Raw genomic sequence first — 18,756 nt, forward strand, 5'->3', positions numbered from 1 at the left:
GGTGGTATTTCTCTGGAAGTGATAGGAACCACATTTGTGTGGTTTGACCTCTGAGGGTATTTTTTTATTTTCCTATCTGTATGGAGTCTGGTTTCAGAACACGTTAAACAAAGGGATAAGCTCCCACAGATTCACACGTGCTCAATTAAAAGGAGGGGATTTAGTTTTTGAACAGCTGAGTTTAAAGGTGTATTAAGTCTTACTAATGATTTAGTCCTCTAAAAGCTCTTATTTGTGGTTATGATGGTTACATCGAGTGAAAGAAGACAATTCTACTTTAAGCCTTACAGATAACCAGCATGACTCAATGTGGCTGTCTTTATTTTTGATTTTTGTACTGAGTTTTTTTTGTTGTTGTTAATTTGTTTTTGCCCTTGGATTCGTATTGCTGTATTTAACTACTTTTCTGTGGGACTTATTAAAGGCATTACAGCATAAGTCAAAGTTTCTTTTTCTCCCTCTTTATGTCTCCTGACAATGCCTCCGGAGAATTTTAAATGCTAATTTTTTGCTGCAGTTTATTTTCCATTTACTCCAGCTAATCTGATCTGCGTTTAAGCCTCACAGAACAATGATTACCAACCAACTGATCTCTACTTGGGAAGGGCGGCAGCAAAGCATTTAAAATCTGCTGACAGATCTATTTATGTTCACGAACTGAGTCCACTGCCTGAGGTCTAGGGTATTAAGTCACAATGAAAGTAAATCTCAGCCTTAATAAAATGTTAAGCAAATGCGCAGGATTTCCAAGATGCTCTGGCAGAGCAGCGTTAGGTTAAAGTAATCTTTTAATGTTGTCAGCATGCTTCCTGTAACAGTGGTCCAGTCAGAGCTTGGGCTTAAATCTGATACAGAATCCAATAAAATAGCTAAAGATTAGAGCGATGACAGGGAGGCTTTCAAAGATCATAGATTTGGAGCTCATCACCAAAGATGTCAAAATAAATGATCTGATCACAAGTCACCACAGTTTTTCAGTTGTTAAGCATTTTGAAAACCATTCAATGTTTTCCTTCTTCTTCAGATTAATGCCTTACTCTTCATCTATCAGTTAAATTCAATTACATGTGCAAGGAACAATGTAGAATTTAAGACGCTAAACTGTTGTTTTGACCAGTAACTTAAACTCTGAGAGTAAAATCAGCCACACCCCAGACTCCACCAACAAAAGACCACAGGATCCAGATCGCTGACCTCAACCTGACACCCAGTCGAGGAAAGGCAACGTTATCAGGCTTGATACCAGATTGAGTAGGTTCAGTCGCTTCTCTGCTTCTGCAGTCTCAAGTAACTTTTATGCTGAAAGAGAGGCTCCTCGTAGCATTTGCTGCCCTGTTGTGCATTTCTTTCACTATTAATCATTTTGTTGTTAATGAAACCTCATCTACAAGCAAGATCACTGTGGCCTCATTAGACCTTTTCTTTTTGATGCAACATTGTAATTATTTCTGTTGTCGCTTGAGTGCTAACGAGCTAAATGATGATTATATCCTATTAGCAGCAAGAAGCAATTATCATTAGCTCTCACCGAATCACCTAATTATCTCTTTTTATATGAGCTTCAGTTTAATCATTTAGTCATAGTAATGAAATTTTTAATTCAAAAGGCCAAAAAGTATTTAATCACAGATAGTTTGTGTTTGTCTTTGTGTTGTTTTCATCTCGGTCTGACTTTAATGCCAAATTTGGCAGCTTCACACCCAAACAGTAGAGACTGGTTGTTCTCTTAGAGAAAGTTTCTGGGACAGGAAGTGGAGTCGAAAAGTTCCCGTGCAATCCCTCCGCAGATCTCACACGCCGTTCCAACTCTGTAAATGCTTCACTGAACCTCTCTGTGTTGCTCCTCACAGCTGAGAATGCAAACGGCTCTCAAAAGGAGGATGAGACTCTAATTGAGTGAGACAAGTGTTTACAGTCTCGAATCTCAACCGCATCCCCTCCTCTGTCAAGCCCATCCCTCCTCCCCAAACTCCAGTAATTGTACTCTTAGATATACCATTTGGAACTGCAGAGAAACACTGCTACAGAGGGATTGCAAAGAGATGAGAACTTGGCACGAGCTGCTTTTGTTGCCTAATGTAACAGTGTGACAGAGCAGAGCTAACGATGCTTCTCTGTGGATGTCTGCCATGGCAAACGTCTGAGCAGCTGGTTTCTCACCGTTCTAGTGACTTGTCACACTGAGCAGTGTTTGCTCTGGTTTTGCACAATGCTGTTTAATAATTGCAGCCACATTTTTTTTTGGAGTAGATTTTATTTAATTGCCGGGAAATTTGTTAAAACTATTAATCTCTTTTTTACAAGTCATACATATTTTCTGAGTTGAAAACAGTCGAAGCATGGAGGCAAATGGAGACTGTCTGCTCGCAGCTGTTTCTGCTAATGCAAAGCAAAACGGCTGTTGGCAGACGTGAGAGGGATTGATACTCTCCTCCAACTCTTGGCAAGAAAGCAAATGCGAGTATTTCTCAACATGTGAAATTATTTCTTAAATGTTAGATTACTGTTTACACCAACCCACCAGTGTAGTGGTTCACATGGTTCAGATTTATAGGTCACCAAACTGCGATTCATTTTACCCAGACGTAATCGCTGCCGGCTTCGTTCAGAGCCTAACCCAGTCGCATCCAACCCAGTCTGTTCTTTTAAGTGTCCTTGTGGTGCGATCCAGTGAGTCAGATGGGCTGCTTACGCTAATGGCTTCCATCAGGCTGACTGGGGCTGGTGATGAGGCAGCAAAATTTGCGGCAACGCTGGCGAAGCGTCACCCTGGTGGACTCGAACCGAACCTTTGAGGCCAGTCATCACCTCAGAACTTCAAAGCAGCAGTTGGACAAGAGAGTCTGCGAAACAGTGTGGGACTCAGAGATTAGGGCAACAAAAATCATGTGCAATTGAGGTTTGCTGTTTTTCTGTGGGCTTGCTTATTCATCTTTAACTTTTTATAGTCTGCTGAGAACATCCGAGGTTAGTCCCGCAAACAGAGACCCCACAGAGCGAAATGCACAAGAAACCTATGAGATTTGGGATTTTTATTTTTTATTTTTTGAAGATGACTTGTGTTTAATTTAAGGCTGTGAAATTTAAAAATTAAAAGAATACAAATGAGATCATTTTGCTTAGCTCTTGCAAGAAGGCTCCACTTCAAAGAGAAAGAATCCCCATTATTGTTGCAAGGCTCCGGACCACAGGAGAGCCTCGCAGTGTTCTCTCAGTCCTCGAGCTAATTAAAGTGATCGTGCACCAGGACCGAGCTGACTGGAGTTTTCTCTCTATCCGTCTTTCTGTGTGTTGCGTTGACAGCATGACTGCGTGTTAATATGTGTGTCTGTTGTCACGTATAACTTATGTGTTTTAAATTAACAGCAGTGCCATGCAGATCTCGATGCAGCTCTTTTTAACTGTTAGATTCTGCCTAAAAGAAGACCTGGAAAGAATTTTTTTTAATTGTATTTCTACTTGATCTGTATTTCACCAAGAAAATTCCATTGAGATTAAAAATATCTTGCAAATGAATCCTGGCCAGGACTGGCAGAGGACACAGAAAGATGCTGAAATGCCTTAAAGAAACGGTGCCACACACCACTGTTCTGTTATTATTGCACCAAAACTACACGACTTTGACGCTGGCATCTGGTTTTCTACACAAGGGGAGATAAAGACCCTCTTGCAGAGTCATTTGACTTCTTGTTTTCTAAATGCATGTTACCCATGATGTTCACGTTTGAGTTTAAATAGCACGCATTTTTTTAAAGCATACAAACCTTAGTTAAATTGAATAAATTTCTCCTCTGCAATCTTGGTTATAAAGTTAAATTTACAATCTGGTGTCTATGAATGAGGAAAATGGGACAAAATGGATATAATTGCATCAGTCTTATTGTTTCTATGCATTTTCATATTTTAGAAGTCATACATTGATGATGGTTTTGTTCTGCCACCTCTAATTTAAGGTATGGATAGACAGAGTTGCTGTTTCAGGTTTACGTTACATAATGCGACTTTTATTTCGGTGCATTTTAGTGGTAGCAGTCTGCTGCCGCAACTCTTCTTCAGAACAACCTACATATTCCCTGTTACTTGGTTAGGATATTTTGAATTAGGATTTTGCAGGGTGTTTATGGGTTGTTATTATCTCACTTCCATTTTATAGCTCTTTCAATGACCTCAGTGTGGATAAAGACAAAGAAGTTGAGGCCACTGCAGATTAAACAGCAGTCAGAATGGGGTGCAGACCAAAGCAGATTTCTGCCATGTAGAAACAATCCCAGTCTCAAAAACTTGGTGGTTCATGGAAACGCTATTTTATAAACCATTGCGCCACAGTCACATTTGATCTACTTGCTGGCATAAAAATCTATAGTTATATTATTTCCGATGAAAGGTTTGATAGGTTGCTTTAAAGGATTGTCCTATGTAACACATTTAATAAAATGGAGTGAGTTTTCTGTTGCTGAATCTGTTGCAAACATAATGGTTATGTTTTGTTTTGTTTAAATGATTTGATCTATTTGTGGCAATTTTCCAGTTTTCAAACTTTATAAAACTTTAAACTGGTGATGGATAGGCTGATTCAGACGAATCTTTAACAAGCATAATTAAAGGCATTCAGAATATTTTCTACTTTGTGGTTAAATTTAAATGAACATGTCTTCACAGAGAAATGTTTGTAGAAAAATACAACCAATCCATTTTCTCCAAGTTTCTCACTGCACATCTGATAATCTACAAATACAGTAAAATACTACAGGTTACAGGACAAATGTGAGGTGCACAAATAAAGTCCAACTAAAACAGTGACGGTATATCTTGGGTAGATCCTTTGATAATTGGACATACCATGCAAATCTGTTTTTTAAGAACAAGAAGCAAATCTTGATTCTGATCAGCAGCATCTTTTGACACGGTTCTTTCGGTTTAATTGCCCTCCCCTCCCACACACATATACACACCCCAAATGGATTGTTATTCCAGCAAATGAAATGATTGGGTGTCCTTTATGCATCTCTGTGCACAGCATGTACTCCTCATCCTAAAATCTTCTTTCTCTAATGTGTCTTTGTTGCCATCTTTGACTGGGAGGTTTCATCATGTCACACCCATAGTTGATCATAGAAATTATGCCACTGTAGTGCCCGTCTTGCATTTGCAGTTGCTATGTATTAGCATAAACTGACTTTTGATGCTGAAACAAAAGGGCTTGTATGGTGAACTGTAATTGATCCTTATGTCTCTCTGCCCCTTGATGAATTCCCTAGGTACTTCGTGGAGCTCAGTTGATAGCCGTTGCTTCAGCCGATGGAGGAGCCACGGCAGTAGAGGGGTCCGCCCTCCCACCTGACATCCAAGTGCAGTACGTGCAGCTAGCTCCTGTTTCAGATCACGCAGCGGCTGTGCAGGTAAAACAACAAATCAAACTCTTTTAGACTCTTACATTCATGTTCACAGTTTGTTCATTGTAGGGAAGCATTGCAGTTTGTAGACCTTAAAGTACATGCTGTAATATCTGAGGCTTATTCATAGCCTAATCTTACTTCACCAGACAAAGTTGCATACTGCCAGCAAGTTGATAGCAGTTGTGAAACAGAGTTACAATGACAGGCAGAAATATTGGAGTGTTTAAATCTCATGAGCTCTTGTGGCGTGATATCTCATTGCATCCCTAATGGGTGTCGAAAAGTCGCTGGTCTTTTCTGGTACTAAAATGGTACCATTCCAGCTTTCACCGTTTAAACACATTGGAACTTTTTAAAACTAGTAAGACCTTTGTTCGTTCCTCGTAAAACAAAATCACGCTCACGTAAGTCCCTTGTCTTTTACGTCTCTAGATCAAGAGATGTAAAAGAAAGCAACTTCACCAAATCCCAATTCAAATGGATGCACAATTTGCTTGTCAGGGTTGCTTTTCTAACCCCGACCAAGATCACAATAGAACAGTGGATCACAAAAACCTTACACAGTGTTGGTTGTTACAATAAAATGCTGACACGAAGCAATTGTTAACAAAACGACTGACAAAAAGAAGACTCAGAAAAGTCGTCATTTAAAGTGTCACTACGCTAGGCACACACATTCTGAGTAACCTTCACAGTTTTAGTTGAGCAGAAAGCTCTAAAGCTCTTCCCAACTGTTAGATTGTTATTATATAAGCAGCAACAGGAATCATACCTTGAAAGTTGTTGATGCATGAGAGTTTAAAATTGGCAATTTCACCATCTGATGTAGTTTTTCTAGACTGTTGGACAACCAGTAATTAAATTTAAAGAAGTACTGAGTCTCATGGTGTGATACAAGGGAAAGGGTAGTAATTAGTAAAATGCCCCAAATCCCCCTATGATTGAACTGATTAAGCAACAACCACATTTTGGATCAGGATGGTGTTCAGGCGCATGGGGGCTAGCCTTTGAAGTGGTCATTTAAACTCTGCAAGAGATTTAAAGCAACAGCACAGTCCCATTGTTCTTTCTTCTTTTCTTTTCCCTTAATATACCAAGGATTGCGTTTCATTTTTCTTCTTGCTGCGGTGTCTTTCCCTTTAAATGTAAGCTCAGATGGTTCCCTTCAAGTTCTTCAATGAATGAACTCTTTGTTGCTTTGCCATTACATAAGCAAAAGAAAAACTGTAGATGATTTATGTCTGTTTGAAAAGGCCTTTTTGGTACTGATAAGAATCTCCTTGCATACCCAGATAATATTTACCTTTTTTTTAAGAAATACAGACTCCAAATGTGTTGTCCAGCCATGCTTGCAAATTAGGAATTTCCCATGTAGGACCTCGCCCAGTTCATATGAGCCCCTTTTGTTGTCCTTCTGTTGTCCGTAGTTGGCTAGGTAATGGGTTCCATGATTTTGTGAGTGGGAGACAACTGAATTGATTGGGTGTTTTGGGAGTAGATTACCGTACTGTTATCCTTTAAGTGTCTTCTCATCAAAAAATATTTAGGCTCCTTCAGCCCTTTCCCATTTTGTGACACTGCAACCTCAAACTTCAATTTACTTTTATTAGATTTTTAGTTTAATAAACCAACACAAGGTGGTGCACTACTGTTAATTAGAAGGAATAGCACTTTTTTTTATTTTTGTTTTTATTTACCAATCATTTAAACGCCTTTAAGTGACTGCCACAAGTGTGGGAGGAAGGGATTGCCTTCAGAAGTCACCCATTTAAGAAATAAAGTCCACCAGTGTGTAATGCACTTTAAACCACAGTATAAATTTAGTTGTTCTATGAATGCCTCAGGGCTTTGTTAAGAGACCATTAAGGCACTTCTCCACTGGCAAGTCGCACTCTAACCAGTTAATGTGCGGTTCGGTTCTGCCCCAGTGGTGAGCGCCTCCGTTCCGGTCTGTTCCGGTCTACTGTGGGCATTCATATGGGAATGTGGGGGGGCCGTGAACACACATCAGTTGTGGTTGACTCTTCGATGATTTTTGCGGCAACACTCAGCAATCGAGGACCAATTGTAAAAATGACTATTGGGGTAAAAAATGGCTAATCTTAGAACTATACTGACAGACTGGGGCAAACCAATCAGAGAATCAACCAAGAGCTGGAGAAAGTGGAGAAGGCCACAGCTCAGTTTGGAGACTTTTTGAATCGGACAATTATTAGCTGTGCAAATTTGGCTTCTATGTAGGTGTGTTAAGAAGATGGTCATTGTCGAAAGAAAGTTGAATTAAAAAGTTCTTCTGGCTGTGTGCCTTAAGCCCCAAAGGGGGCAGCAAACATGGAAGAAGGTGGTTTGATCAAATGAGACCAAAATGTAACTTTTCTGGCGACAAGTTAAGAGCTTTATTTTGTAAATGAAATCTCCCTGAACACACCATTCCTGTGATAAAACATGGTGTTGGAAGCAACATGCTGTAATGACTGGGAAGCTGGTGAGAGTTGAAAAATTGTTGGAGTTAAATGCAGGACACTCCCAAAAGAAAATCTGGCTATATAATAATTCATATTTGGGCAGATATTCACCTTTGACCAGGACAACAACCTCAACAGCACAGCCGGAGCTACAACAGAATAGTTTAGATCAAAGCAAGTTCATGTGTTGGAACAGCCCAGTCAAAGTCCAGACCTAAATATACCTAAGAATTTATGGCAAATCTAAAAAAACAAAAACAAAAAAAAACAAAAAACAATGCTATCTGTGAAATCTGACTGAGCTTGAGCTTTTTTGTAAAGAATGGGCAAAGACTTCAATGTGTGACTGGTAAAGCTAGCACAGACAAACTCCAAATGACATACAGCTGTAATTGCAAAGGAAAAGAACGTCATGCTTTTCAGATTTCCATTTGTGAAAAAAGAAAGTCTTTTTTTCTTCCGCTTCACAATTATATTCCACATTATGTTGGTCTATCACACAAAATCCTAATTAAATTCACGGGAAGTTTGTGGTCGTACTAAGATGAAAGGTGCAAATGCTTTTTCACGGCTTTGTGGAGTGATCACAGACTGTGTTCCGCCATCTCTGCTTCATGAAGTTTGGTCAAATCAAGCAGCTTGTTTGCATAAAAAGAAATATATTTTTCTTACGTGGAACTGGGTGCAGATCTGAATTGAAATGGATTGATCATCCATCAGTGTGTTTCAATACAAATGGGGCTCAGAAAGGCCATGTGTCTGATAATGTTCAACACTTGATTATAAAGTGTTCACTGACAAAACAAAATGTAACCTCGCTGGAATCGGACCCAGAGCTATAACAGTTGTTATCAAAATCCAACCATTCGGGCAAGTTGATTGAATCTTTGGATGGACTTCATAAACAAATAGTAAACGGGTCAGCCGAATGTTTGAATGTTTTTAACGATGGATGGATCTGCCTACCTGGTACAGGGCATGTTGTTCTCACAGCTGGGTTCTGGTGTCTTACAGTATCCTCATTGTGGGTTAAAGTTCAGAGAAAGGTTAGCATTGTTCCTTAGTTCACCCTTTAGAGTACTGTTAAATCAGGAGACAGGCTCACATCAGTTTCCAGACATGTGGTTGCACTTATACAACTCACTGAAAAATTACTCACTCTGATGTGTTTGTCTCTGCATTTTCCTTTCTTTTTATTTGTTTCCATTACATAGATGAGAAAGGAGCTTACCAGAGAGATATTTTCTGCAGTCCAAAGGCCCTTTCTGCAATCTAGGGATTTTGTCTGGCTAGTATCTGACTCATGGTTTATTGTCAGCTTGACTGCAGGAAAAATGAGAACTTTAAGAAGGTTTTGAAATCCTGAAAAATAAGCCCCTCTTTCTAATTAGAAACTATTTGTCTTCTTCAGATTGACACCAACCAAGCACATTTCACATCAGTCAGTTTTTAACCAGTCACTGGAGATGCAAATATATGAAGGCACTTCATATTAAATTGCTTGCGGTAATAAACATATCACACAAAACAGTTTACACATGTTGAGGGTGTTGCAAACATACGTAGTACACACACAATAATCATAATTTCGTCGGTAAGGACAACATCTGTTCTTCAAATATTAACTTTTGGGGTCCTGAGTCATAGTACTTTGTGTTTTGCTTTGGTGCAGCTGGGTTCGAGTGATGGCTGTTGTGTAGTGACAACATGCTAGGCTGGAGGAAGGATTTTATGCTGCAGGTGTCTTTGAGGAAACGTTTGGCATTAGTTCAAGGAAGGAGTGAGTCATTCTACATGGTCTTCATCTAGGACTGAGTCATGAACCTTGATTTGATAAATAAATGCAAGATTACCAGACGCTACCTTGGTCTGTCTGAAACAGACGCACTAAGCAGAGTTCCAATGCTCTTTTTTTTTTTCCCCCACCAGACAATATTAATTTAGGTTTTTCAGGATTTCTCCATAAGAAGAAAATAAAACATTGAAAAATAAATATTTTAGAGTAATATTTTAAATATTTTCAACTTCAATGTTAATATGTTAAGGAAGAACAAAATGAATATAGTTCTCTTTTCAAACTGTAAAGAACTTCTTATTAACCATGCTGATTATGAACATGTTAAACTTTGAGTGCATTCCTGAGAATGTAGATGTTCACTTTAAATATGAGATTTCCACAAAGTGAACATATCCAGCATTTTCTACAAGATGCTAAAAGCTTTAAAGGATCAAACCAGAGAAAAGTCACTATATTCTGTTCAGCCTTCCTGTTACCTCTTGAAATAAACTTTCCTTTTAAATAGCTTTTTTTTTCTGTACTTCATCTGATTTGATTTCTATCTATGATTTCATTTTACTGCTGATGCTGAAAATAGGTCTTATGGGAAAAATGAAAGTGCAGAATGGGTTGCTCTCAGGAGCCTAAACTCAGATCTTCACGATACAGTGATGGGATGCCATTTGTACAATAAGTTCAGTCAAAACATTTCCTCCCTATTAAATATTTCACACTTGGCTGTTTGTGGTAATGTAAAATAGTGGAAGCAGACTTCAACCCAGGGCTTCTCGTCCAACATCAGCGTCTGACCTCAAACCTGCTAAGTTGAAGAAGAATGGCCACAACGTCTCATAAACATTGTAAACTGCCTTTCCAGATGAGCTGAAGCTGTTATATTGGCATTGGGTGGGGCTGACATCGGACTGAACCCTGCGGATTAGAAACTGGACGTCACCCAAGTTATGTGTATGAAGGCAGATGATCGAATATCTCTGGCAAATGCAGTGTTTCTGTTGTTGTTCATCTGCAGTTGTGTTGAGCCAATCTTCTGATTTTTATTATGCCTCGGATCTTAGGAGGAAATCTTACATTTGACTGATGGCGTCATTTTTCTTTTAAACCTTGATTATAAAAAATCCATCCCTAATTTTTCGCTAGAGTTGTCTTTTGTGTTTTTGCGCCGACAAAAACTTTTTCCCCCCCCATTGTTGGCACGTAAAAACTCTTTAAAATCTTTTTTTCTCGCCAAAGAAAATCTGACACATGGTCTCGTTTGACAACAGAACATGTGTTTACCACACCAACATTCTTTGTGCTCATCTGAGATGAGCTCATTTCCAGAAAACGCTGAAAGTTTCTCCACATAATTACATATACATGTTTTGCTGCGATGTTGTCTAATTCGTTTTCACGTGACGCCTTTGCGTAACGTGAAAATGATTTAAAAGGTGCTCCTGAGTCTCAAGGTCTGTGTTTCCAGCGTTGTAGAGCTTTTTTTTTTTTTTTTTCGATTAACTGTGATCTTAGCCTTTATTTTGAATCAGCTTTGATTCAGAGCAGTATGCTACATAAATAATATTTTAACTGCAGCATCTCACTGTTTTCCTCATCAACAACACTTCCTCTTTCTGTTTTTACCCCCCTCTGTTTTACAGGCTGCTGAACTGGCACCGGCGTTGCAGGCTGAGATGGAGGTGAAAGAAGCCATCCAGGGTGCCATCCACGGAGACAATGGCGAGGTTGTCCAGATTGTCAGCTCTGTGGCCACCTGAGATCTCATTTGATACATCGCAGACCTGAACTCTGCCATGCAGCATGGCCCAGTGTGTCTCTGTGGAAAAGTCTGACAAGCAATCAAGCTAGAAAGTTTCTTAAGGTCACTGATGAAACGGAGAGAGAGAATTATTTCTTTTTTTTTCTTTGCAAACTGCTGGATTTTTTTTGTTTTGTTTTGTTTTGTTTCTTTTTTTACACCAAGTGGTATACAGTGAGATGATATTTTGAAGAACTCGTTACACTCCCAGATCAACTGTGGTCATTGTTGCACTTTTATAACCAGAAGGACCTGGACTACTGTCGGGACATGGAGGGGGTTCAGTATGCTAATATTTCATCAGCTTTAGAAAATCTCATATAGTTAATATTTGGCTTTGCTTATCCTTACTTGCCCCGGTACAAGCCAATGGAGAGGTGGATGTAGATAAGGACAGCTACTCTTTTTTTTTTTTTTTTTTTTGTAGATAAGGACAGCTACTCTTTTTTTTTTTTCTTTGTATGAAATTGGATAGCTTGTCCTTCACAACAATTCAGTCCGCACTATGTCTCCCAGCTTTGAGCTGAACCTTTCTTGGCTTTGCCTGGTTTATTTTCATATCTCCGCAGTCTTAGATTTTTGTTTTCCTTATTTTATTTATTTAATTGTTACACCATGTAAAATTTGAGAAGCTTTAATTTTAGAGAAAACCATAAATGGAAGAGACAGCACTGGAGTAGACGGGACATAAAGCTTGTTGACATCCGTGGAAACCCTGAAGTTGTTTATTTGTCTCAGTTTTGTCTGTATGACAGATCCACTTTTGCGAATAAAACATGTTTGTGGCCACCATAAAAAAAAGTGCTTTTATTTTATTTTGTTTTTTCAGTCTTTATCATCTCAATTACCATCAATTTGCCTTCAAAGTTCTAGTACATCCAGTGTGGAAAGACAATTGAAGTCTCCCTGAGTTGATCGTTTCGGTTTGAGGTTACATGTTGAGCTAATTTATCCTGTATTTGAAGTATGTATGAATCATATTGGCTTCAGTTACCACAAGAATAGGCTACTGTACTTTTAACAGTCCTGACAAAAAAGAATGCAGCAAAATGAGCTCAGCATAGTTTTTGTCCAGAGTGTAATTAATGCTTCTCTCGTTATTGTTTATGAACTGTAATTACATTCCTTGAAATGCATTTCTGCTACAGCTTTGTACAAATATAGAGGATGTGTTGTATTTGAGAGAATCTTCCCTAATGATGTATGTACGGTCAGACAGGGCAGCGATAAGAGAGACACTTGAAGACTGTATGTGTTGCTGTGAGCATGTTTCCCATGCTCGGTGTGATGTAATGGTGTATTTTGGATTGAGGATGTGAACCAGGCGACAAAATGAACTTGATAAAACAACATCTTTGGTCTTGGCTGCTTTCTTTTGTTTCCTTTGAGTCTGGTGTAGCTGTCTCTCACTCCCTTTAAAAGCTTTCTTCGCTGCATCTGCGTTGTTTTTTTTCCACTCCCACTGAACTTGTGTTTTCACCTCTCTCCCCCAACTCCTTTGGAAGTCCTGTTAAAGTCCATTTACTCCCCTTTTAAAATTGTACGCAAAGCTGGGCTAATATTTCATAGGATGGTCCATGGGGTCTATGCCTTGCCGTAGCCGAGTTGAAATGTTGTAGCCTTGCCAGAAAGCCCTCCATTAAATCTTGTTCTTGGAAAGGAAGAGACACGACTCTTCAATTTTACAACCCTTGGCCGAGTCCAGGAGCACGACCGGTTACTATGGTGAAAGGCCCTCTGCTTGGCTGCCTCTAAGAGAACCTGCAGAAAACAAAAATGAGTGATGGATGGAAAGATGAGGTATTTTGGAGAAGAGGGAGCAGAGTGATGGAGTGAGACTCTGCAGGTTATCCTTTCCTTCCTCATGCAACGTGCATACTGCTCCCTCATACGCGATTTCAACTGCATGTCTAGTCTTGCTCAAGCTTTTAACGGGGTCAGATGAGGTTCCACAGGATATGCAGACGTGAGTGACCATATTTACTGGATTCAGAAAGAAATACATCTAAATCCAATTTTCTTTTATGCCAGAAAAAGTAGTCTTTTTTTTTTTTTTCTTGTGCAGACCAACCTCCCCAGGACTACTGGTAGATCCATTACAGTCGAGTTACAAAAACAAAACACACAGAATGTTGGATTTAAACAAAAAAGAAAAACGGCTACCTTCAAATAAATTTTAAAGTAATCTTTACATTGAAACATAGTATGTAATAAAATGAAAGAAAACATGTGAGTCAATGGAAGCCAGTTGTATGACTTGACTTTGGAGAAACAGTCGATGAATTGTGGACGGGAGTCTTGAGGACCCAAAACAGACCGACAGAAAATCCTAAACATATTCAGGACAGGTGAGCAGAGTGTAAGGTTGGCGCTAGAGATTTAACTATCAGAGTTTTTTGACCCATTTGCAGTCCAGGGTCCTATAAACCTTTGACCTGCCGATGATTCAGATTTCTCTTTAAGAACTATAATACAAGAGAAACTGCACACCTGAATGAACCACAACACAAACGACTGTAACATCGTTATTCACCAAGTGTCCAGACTGAGGACCCTCGTTATCAGAAAGACGAGGTTAATTATAGCTCTCATCTAATTCCACATGATTCAAGTAGCACTGTTTGCATAGTATCTTGTGCATAAATTACAGCAGTGGACACGAGAAACCAACTATTTTTTTAAACAGCCGTTCCCTCAGGGGGTCAAAAGTTCCCTCTAAAATATAGCACATTAAAAGATGATTTAAAAAAAAATCAGAATATCCATATTTTTGGTAAAACAAAGCAAGATATATTAAAAGATACTTTCGCTTAAATAAAATAACGCAGAGACAAAACAAAACATTTGCACAAATGTAGTTTTAATCTAATGATTTTATCTTCTAAGCTGATTCAAGCAGTTCTCATCTATCATTTTTATGCTTCATTAAATCATTCTCACCTCCTCTGCCCCCACGCCATAAAACAGAAAAAGGCTTTCTGTTTTATGGTAGTCATTGGTGACGCGTTAAGCCTATGTGTGTTTTTCTTCCACTTATTTGTTGTAGCTGCACATTCTTTTCTTTTCAGCACGTTTACACATCGCTGTCCACCTTCTGATAATACTAGCTCGACCTCACAGCAACTGCTCTGGCAATGAACATGCATTACGCATCACAGCTGACAATCACTGCAGGGATGCGAGGGCCTGATCACAGAAGCGGTCATACGATTGAAGATCAGTCTAATTGGATCTTGAGTGAGTGTGGGAGATAGCCATCTTTTGCAGGTAGCACCTGATAGCTCAGTTGCCAGTTTCAAAATGCATTTCCAGTTGAATGAACCACATATGAAGGAACAATATCATAGGCGGCTTTGGAACCGACGAGAAACTTCAGTACGAGAGAAGGGAGTCAGTTCAGTTGTTTATGGATGGGTGTAAAAATGCAGACAGCTGAGTTCTGGAAATAAGAGACGATGGATCAATGTGGCTTCAACGAAGCAAAGGAGAGTTGGAATGACTATTGGGACAACAAACAAGTCTGTGAATAACAGCACTACTGGGTGAAGAAATGGACAAAAAGAAGTGCACATACAAAACTGAGTTAGATACTGATATTTCTTTGTTTTCATTTGGCCAGGTGCTCCACGCAGTGATTTGAAATATTGAAGTTGTACTAAGCCAGAGAGGCGTAGTACAAGCACGAGGGCCAAGATGGTTATGAAGGATGTGTCAAGAGATGGTTTTGAATAAAAGACTGATAACTAGTGCTGAAAGAGTGGCCCCTCTCCTTTGGCTACTTTGACTAGACCTATTTATGCAAAAATAATTTATAGGCCCTGTCAGACGAGACAACAAGACATTCATTTGAGTCCAAACATGCAGGGTACTTGCTCTTGAGCACTACAGTTGGACACTCCTGCAGTGCAGGATACTTCACTATTTGAGTCAGTATATTTCTTTTTTCTTTTTTTTTTTTTGGTTTCCAAGTAATGTATTTCCATCACATTGTAGTGCTCTTCATCTAAATGTAATCCATATCCTGCCATGAGTGATCCGCATTTAGATAAACTCACAGTGGTGTCCTTGCACTCATTAGTGACCGTGAATTAAGATGAACACGGGACTTTTTGGGCGGACGCGCACGTGAGGCACGCTGGTGACCGTGACACCTGGAAGCTCTCCTCCGACTTGGAGTGCCTTTCCTGTAAAAGCGCGCTTTAATTGAAGCTTCAAAGACACGGATGATAATTCACTCAGACAGCGCAGGGAATCCCTCGCCCTGTGAGAAGCCGTAAAAGTCAGAGGAGGGAGTATGGAGTCCAGCTGAAGCAGCCTGGATGGGAGGAACTCCTTCGGCTTTTTTGGGGGAGCAGATATGTGAGAGAAGTGGGTTACAGGCATCCAGACAGCCGCTGCAAATCCTTCCCGGTCAACGAGAGCTCCCCTTTTTTCCAAAGCAAACTGTAAACTTGGCAGCTCGGATTTTTTCTTTTTTTTTCTTTCTTTTTTTTTTTGCATTTGCGAGATTTTATCGTCTGTGGTAAGTTTAATATAAGTTGTGGGTTTTTCTGTCTTGCTGAATGATTTGTTGTACTTCGTGTCCTGGATTTGAACCTCCTCACGTGATGGGATGAGGAGGTAACTCTCTTCTCGCAGGGTGAGATGACTCCTGATTTGCTTTCCAACTGCTATCTGTGTGCTGTTTACCTCCGGTGCGGATTTCCAGTGTGTCGTTGCGTTTTGTTTTACACTGGAAGTCACTGCACGTCAAAATACAAAAGTCATGCGAGGAGCAGGTGCAGCCTGTCCAGGGCAAGTTAAGATAAACATGCAGTGGGTTTAATAAGGCCACGCCTATCTACCTATGTATGTGTGTGTTTGTTTATTTTTTTACACTAACTTATTAATTGATTATAAACAGTGAGATTTTAAAGACTCCTTACAGACGGATTTTTTTTTTCCACTGACAAATGTAAACTGAGTAAAAACACAACTAGCTGATGAAGTTTGGATTTCAGCTGTTATTTAGGTAAACACAACATTGGCTAAAGAACCCATGAAGAAGAACTGCCAATTTTGCTTTGCGTGTATTTGGGTTAGTGACCTCACAAAAGGCATAAGAATCAAATCTGTCATCTGGTATTAGTAAACACGATGTAGGGCAACAGTATTTTTCTTCAGAACTTTTTTTCCCCGTGTAATTGGTGTCATGAATAATCAGCGCTTCCGAAATTATTCATACCTTAGGCACATTTAGATTTAAAATCATTTTTATTCAACCAAGAAACTTGTTTCTGATAAAAAAAGAAAAAATGAGACCAAAACATGTCCTGTTTTTATTCACTTTTGATCTAAAATTAACATATTGAAAATGACCTTCTTGACCATGAAACAAAACAAAACTGACATGACAGCCATCAAAACCTTCTTCTAATTACTGGCCAGCTTTTTCTTTGAGGTTGGAAGGCCTTCACTCTAATATTTAGCCCACTCTGCAGATTCTCATGTCATATTTATGTCAAGGCTCCGTCCGGTGGCACTCTAAAACATTGATATCAATTCAGTCCAGTTCTGATTCTCCTCTGCCCTGGTAAGATGCTGGGCAGAGGAACTCATCCTTTGTAGGTCTATACGTTCCAAGTCCACTCTCAGTGCACCCTTTGTCAAGTGTCTCTAAATTTTTGAATGGATTTTGCTTCACAATCCTGTCAACGATTCAGCTAACCGTGCTCCCGCTGCACCTTTTTCCTACCACACTTTTTCCTTCCACTCTACTTTCAGTGAAAATGCTTGGATACAGAATTCTGTGAACAACCAGTTTCTTTAGCAATGATCGTTTGTGGCTTACCCTTCTTGTGAAGGGCGTTTATGACTTCTGTCATGTCCGCAGTCTTTCCCATGATTGCGTCGCCTATACTCTCCCAGGCAGAGAGACCAGAGGTCCAGGACACTTTTGCAGTGGTTTTAGTTAATTAGCTGATTAGAGTGTGACACCATAACTTCCCAATATTTAACATTTTTACAATATTCAAATTTTCTGAGACACTGAACTGCAGGTTTGCATTATCTGTAAGCTATACTCATCAAAATTACAAAAAAAAAATTACGGTTTAAAATATTTCCTGATATGTGAAATTAATCTATGTAATATGAGGTTCACTTTCTGAAATGAGGGATAAAAAAAATCAAAGTTTTTCATGATATAATTTTTTTTTTTAGATGTACCTGTTGATGCTAATTACAGCTTTCAGGCTTTTTGATTTGGCAGATGAAAGTCAAAGGCAGTGAAAGAAAATTGGGAATGTTTTGGTCAGAAAATGGTACTAAGTTTTACCTATTGCTATATTTTGGACTTTATAATTGTCACTTTTTAATATGTTTTTGTTTCCACTATATGTGGAAGGCAACAGTGAGTAGTCCTCTCAAGCTTCCTGACAACTTCTCCTATTTTAAGTTGCTTTTTGGTGAGATATAGTCTTGTGATCTTCAGAATGTCCAAGTTTGTCTGTTAAGCTTAGCTATGTTGCATAATTTGTCTTTTCATTTTTGTTTTATCTTTTCAGCTTGTTTAATGATAGACTAATCAAAGGGCCAGATGAACTGACACAACTTCCCATGAACCTTCAAAATAAAAGCCTTATGCAAAATACAGTATAGCACAAACACTACAGCCTTGGGCCTCTGTCTTTTTAAAAACTCCTGCTCTTTCTGAAACTCCGCCTTCAGGAAGTCATCACATAGCTCCTCTTTTAACCTTTTAACAATGTTTTTACACGTATTTCACTGAGAAGTAGCTCGTATAATTTGCCAGGCAGATGTGCAGTTTTGCCAAGTGTTTGCTAATTGCTGCTGGCTGATCTGAAGGAGCTGAGTGGGAGGGGAAGTCGTGGGGAAGGGCTGATGTCTGTGTGGCTCGGAAGTTTGGAAATGGCAGCTCTGAGGAGGAGCTTTGCCATTGGAGGCGGGGCTAGGTCCTCCCAGGTGTTTTGCACATCTGAATGGTTGCCATGGGAGATCAGAGGATTTCTCAAACATGTATGAAAGAATCAAGGCATCACACCGGGTATGTTTTTGATGAGGGAATAACATTGTAACACGACGTAAAGCTCGAAGCTTTACGTCGTGTATATAATTTATTACAATAAATACATTATATACAGAAAGGTATGCTGTGTGATGTCTTGAGGGGCATATATGCTTGGAAGCTAGTTTTGTGGAGGATAACTTTTTTATATTCAGTAAATTGGATATAATTGCCATTTCATTTTACATTTAAAGTGAGTTTTAAAAAAAAGGCTGGCTGTTAGTTTCAACACTGGGTGG

General features: G+C 39.3%; 1 protein-coding gene across 1 annotated transcript in view; it reads left to right on the forward strand.

Moving 5' to 3' along the window:
* The window catches only part of banp (BTG3 associated nuclear protein), a 50,125-nt gene extending 38,251 nt beyond the window's left edge, over positions 1 to 11,874 (forward strand). Inside the window, exons 15-16 of the mRNA XM_016668222.1 lie at positions 5,259 to 5,399; positions 11,294 to 11,874. Of these exons, the coding sequence (XP_016523708.1) occupies positions 5,259 to 5,399; positions 11,294 to 11,410 (258 nt within the window). The 3' untranslated portion in view covers positions 11,411 to 11,874. The remainder of the gene's footprint in view (positions 1 to 5,258; positions 5,400 to 11,293) is intronic.
* Positions 11,875 to 18,756: the final 6,882 nt, after the last annotated feature.

The sequence above is a fragment of the Poecilia formosa genome, unplaced genomic scaffold, assembly GCF_000485575.1.
Source record: "Poecilia formosa unplaced genomic scaffold, Poecilia_formosa-5.1.2 Scaffold13, whole genome shotgun sequence".
Taxonomy (NCBI): Eukaryota; Metazoa; Chordata; class Actinopteri; order Cyprinodontiformes; family Poeciliidae; genus Poecilia; species Poecilia formosa.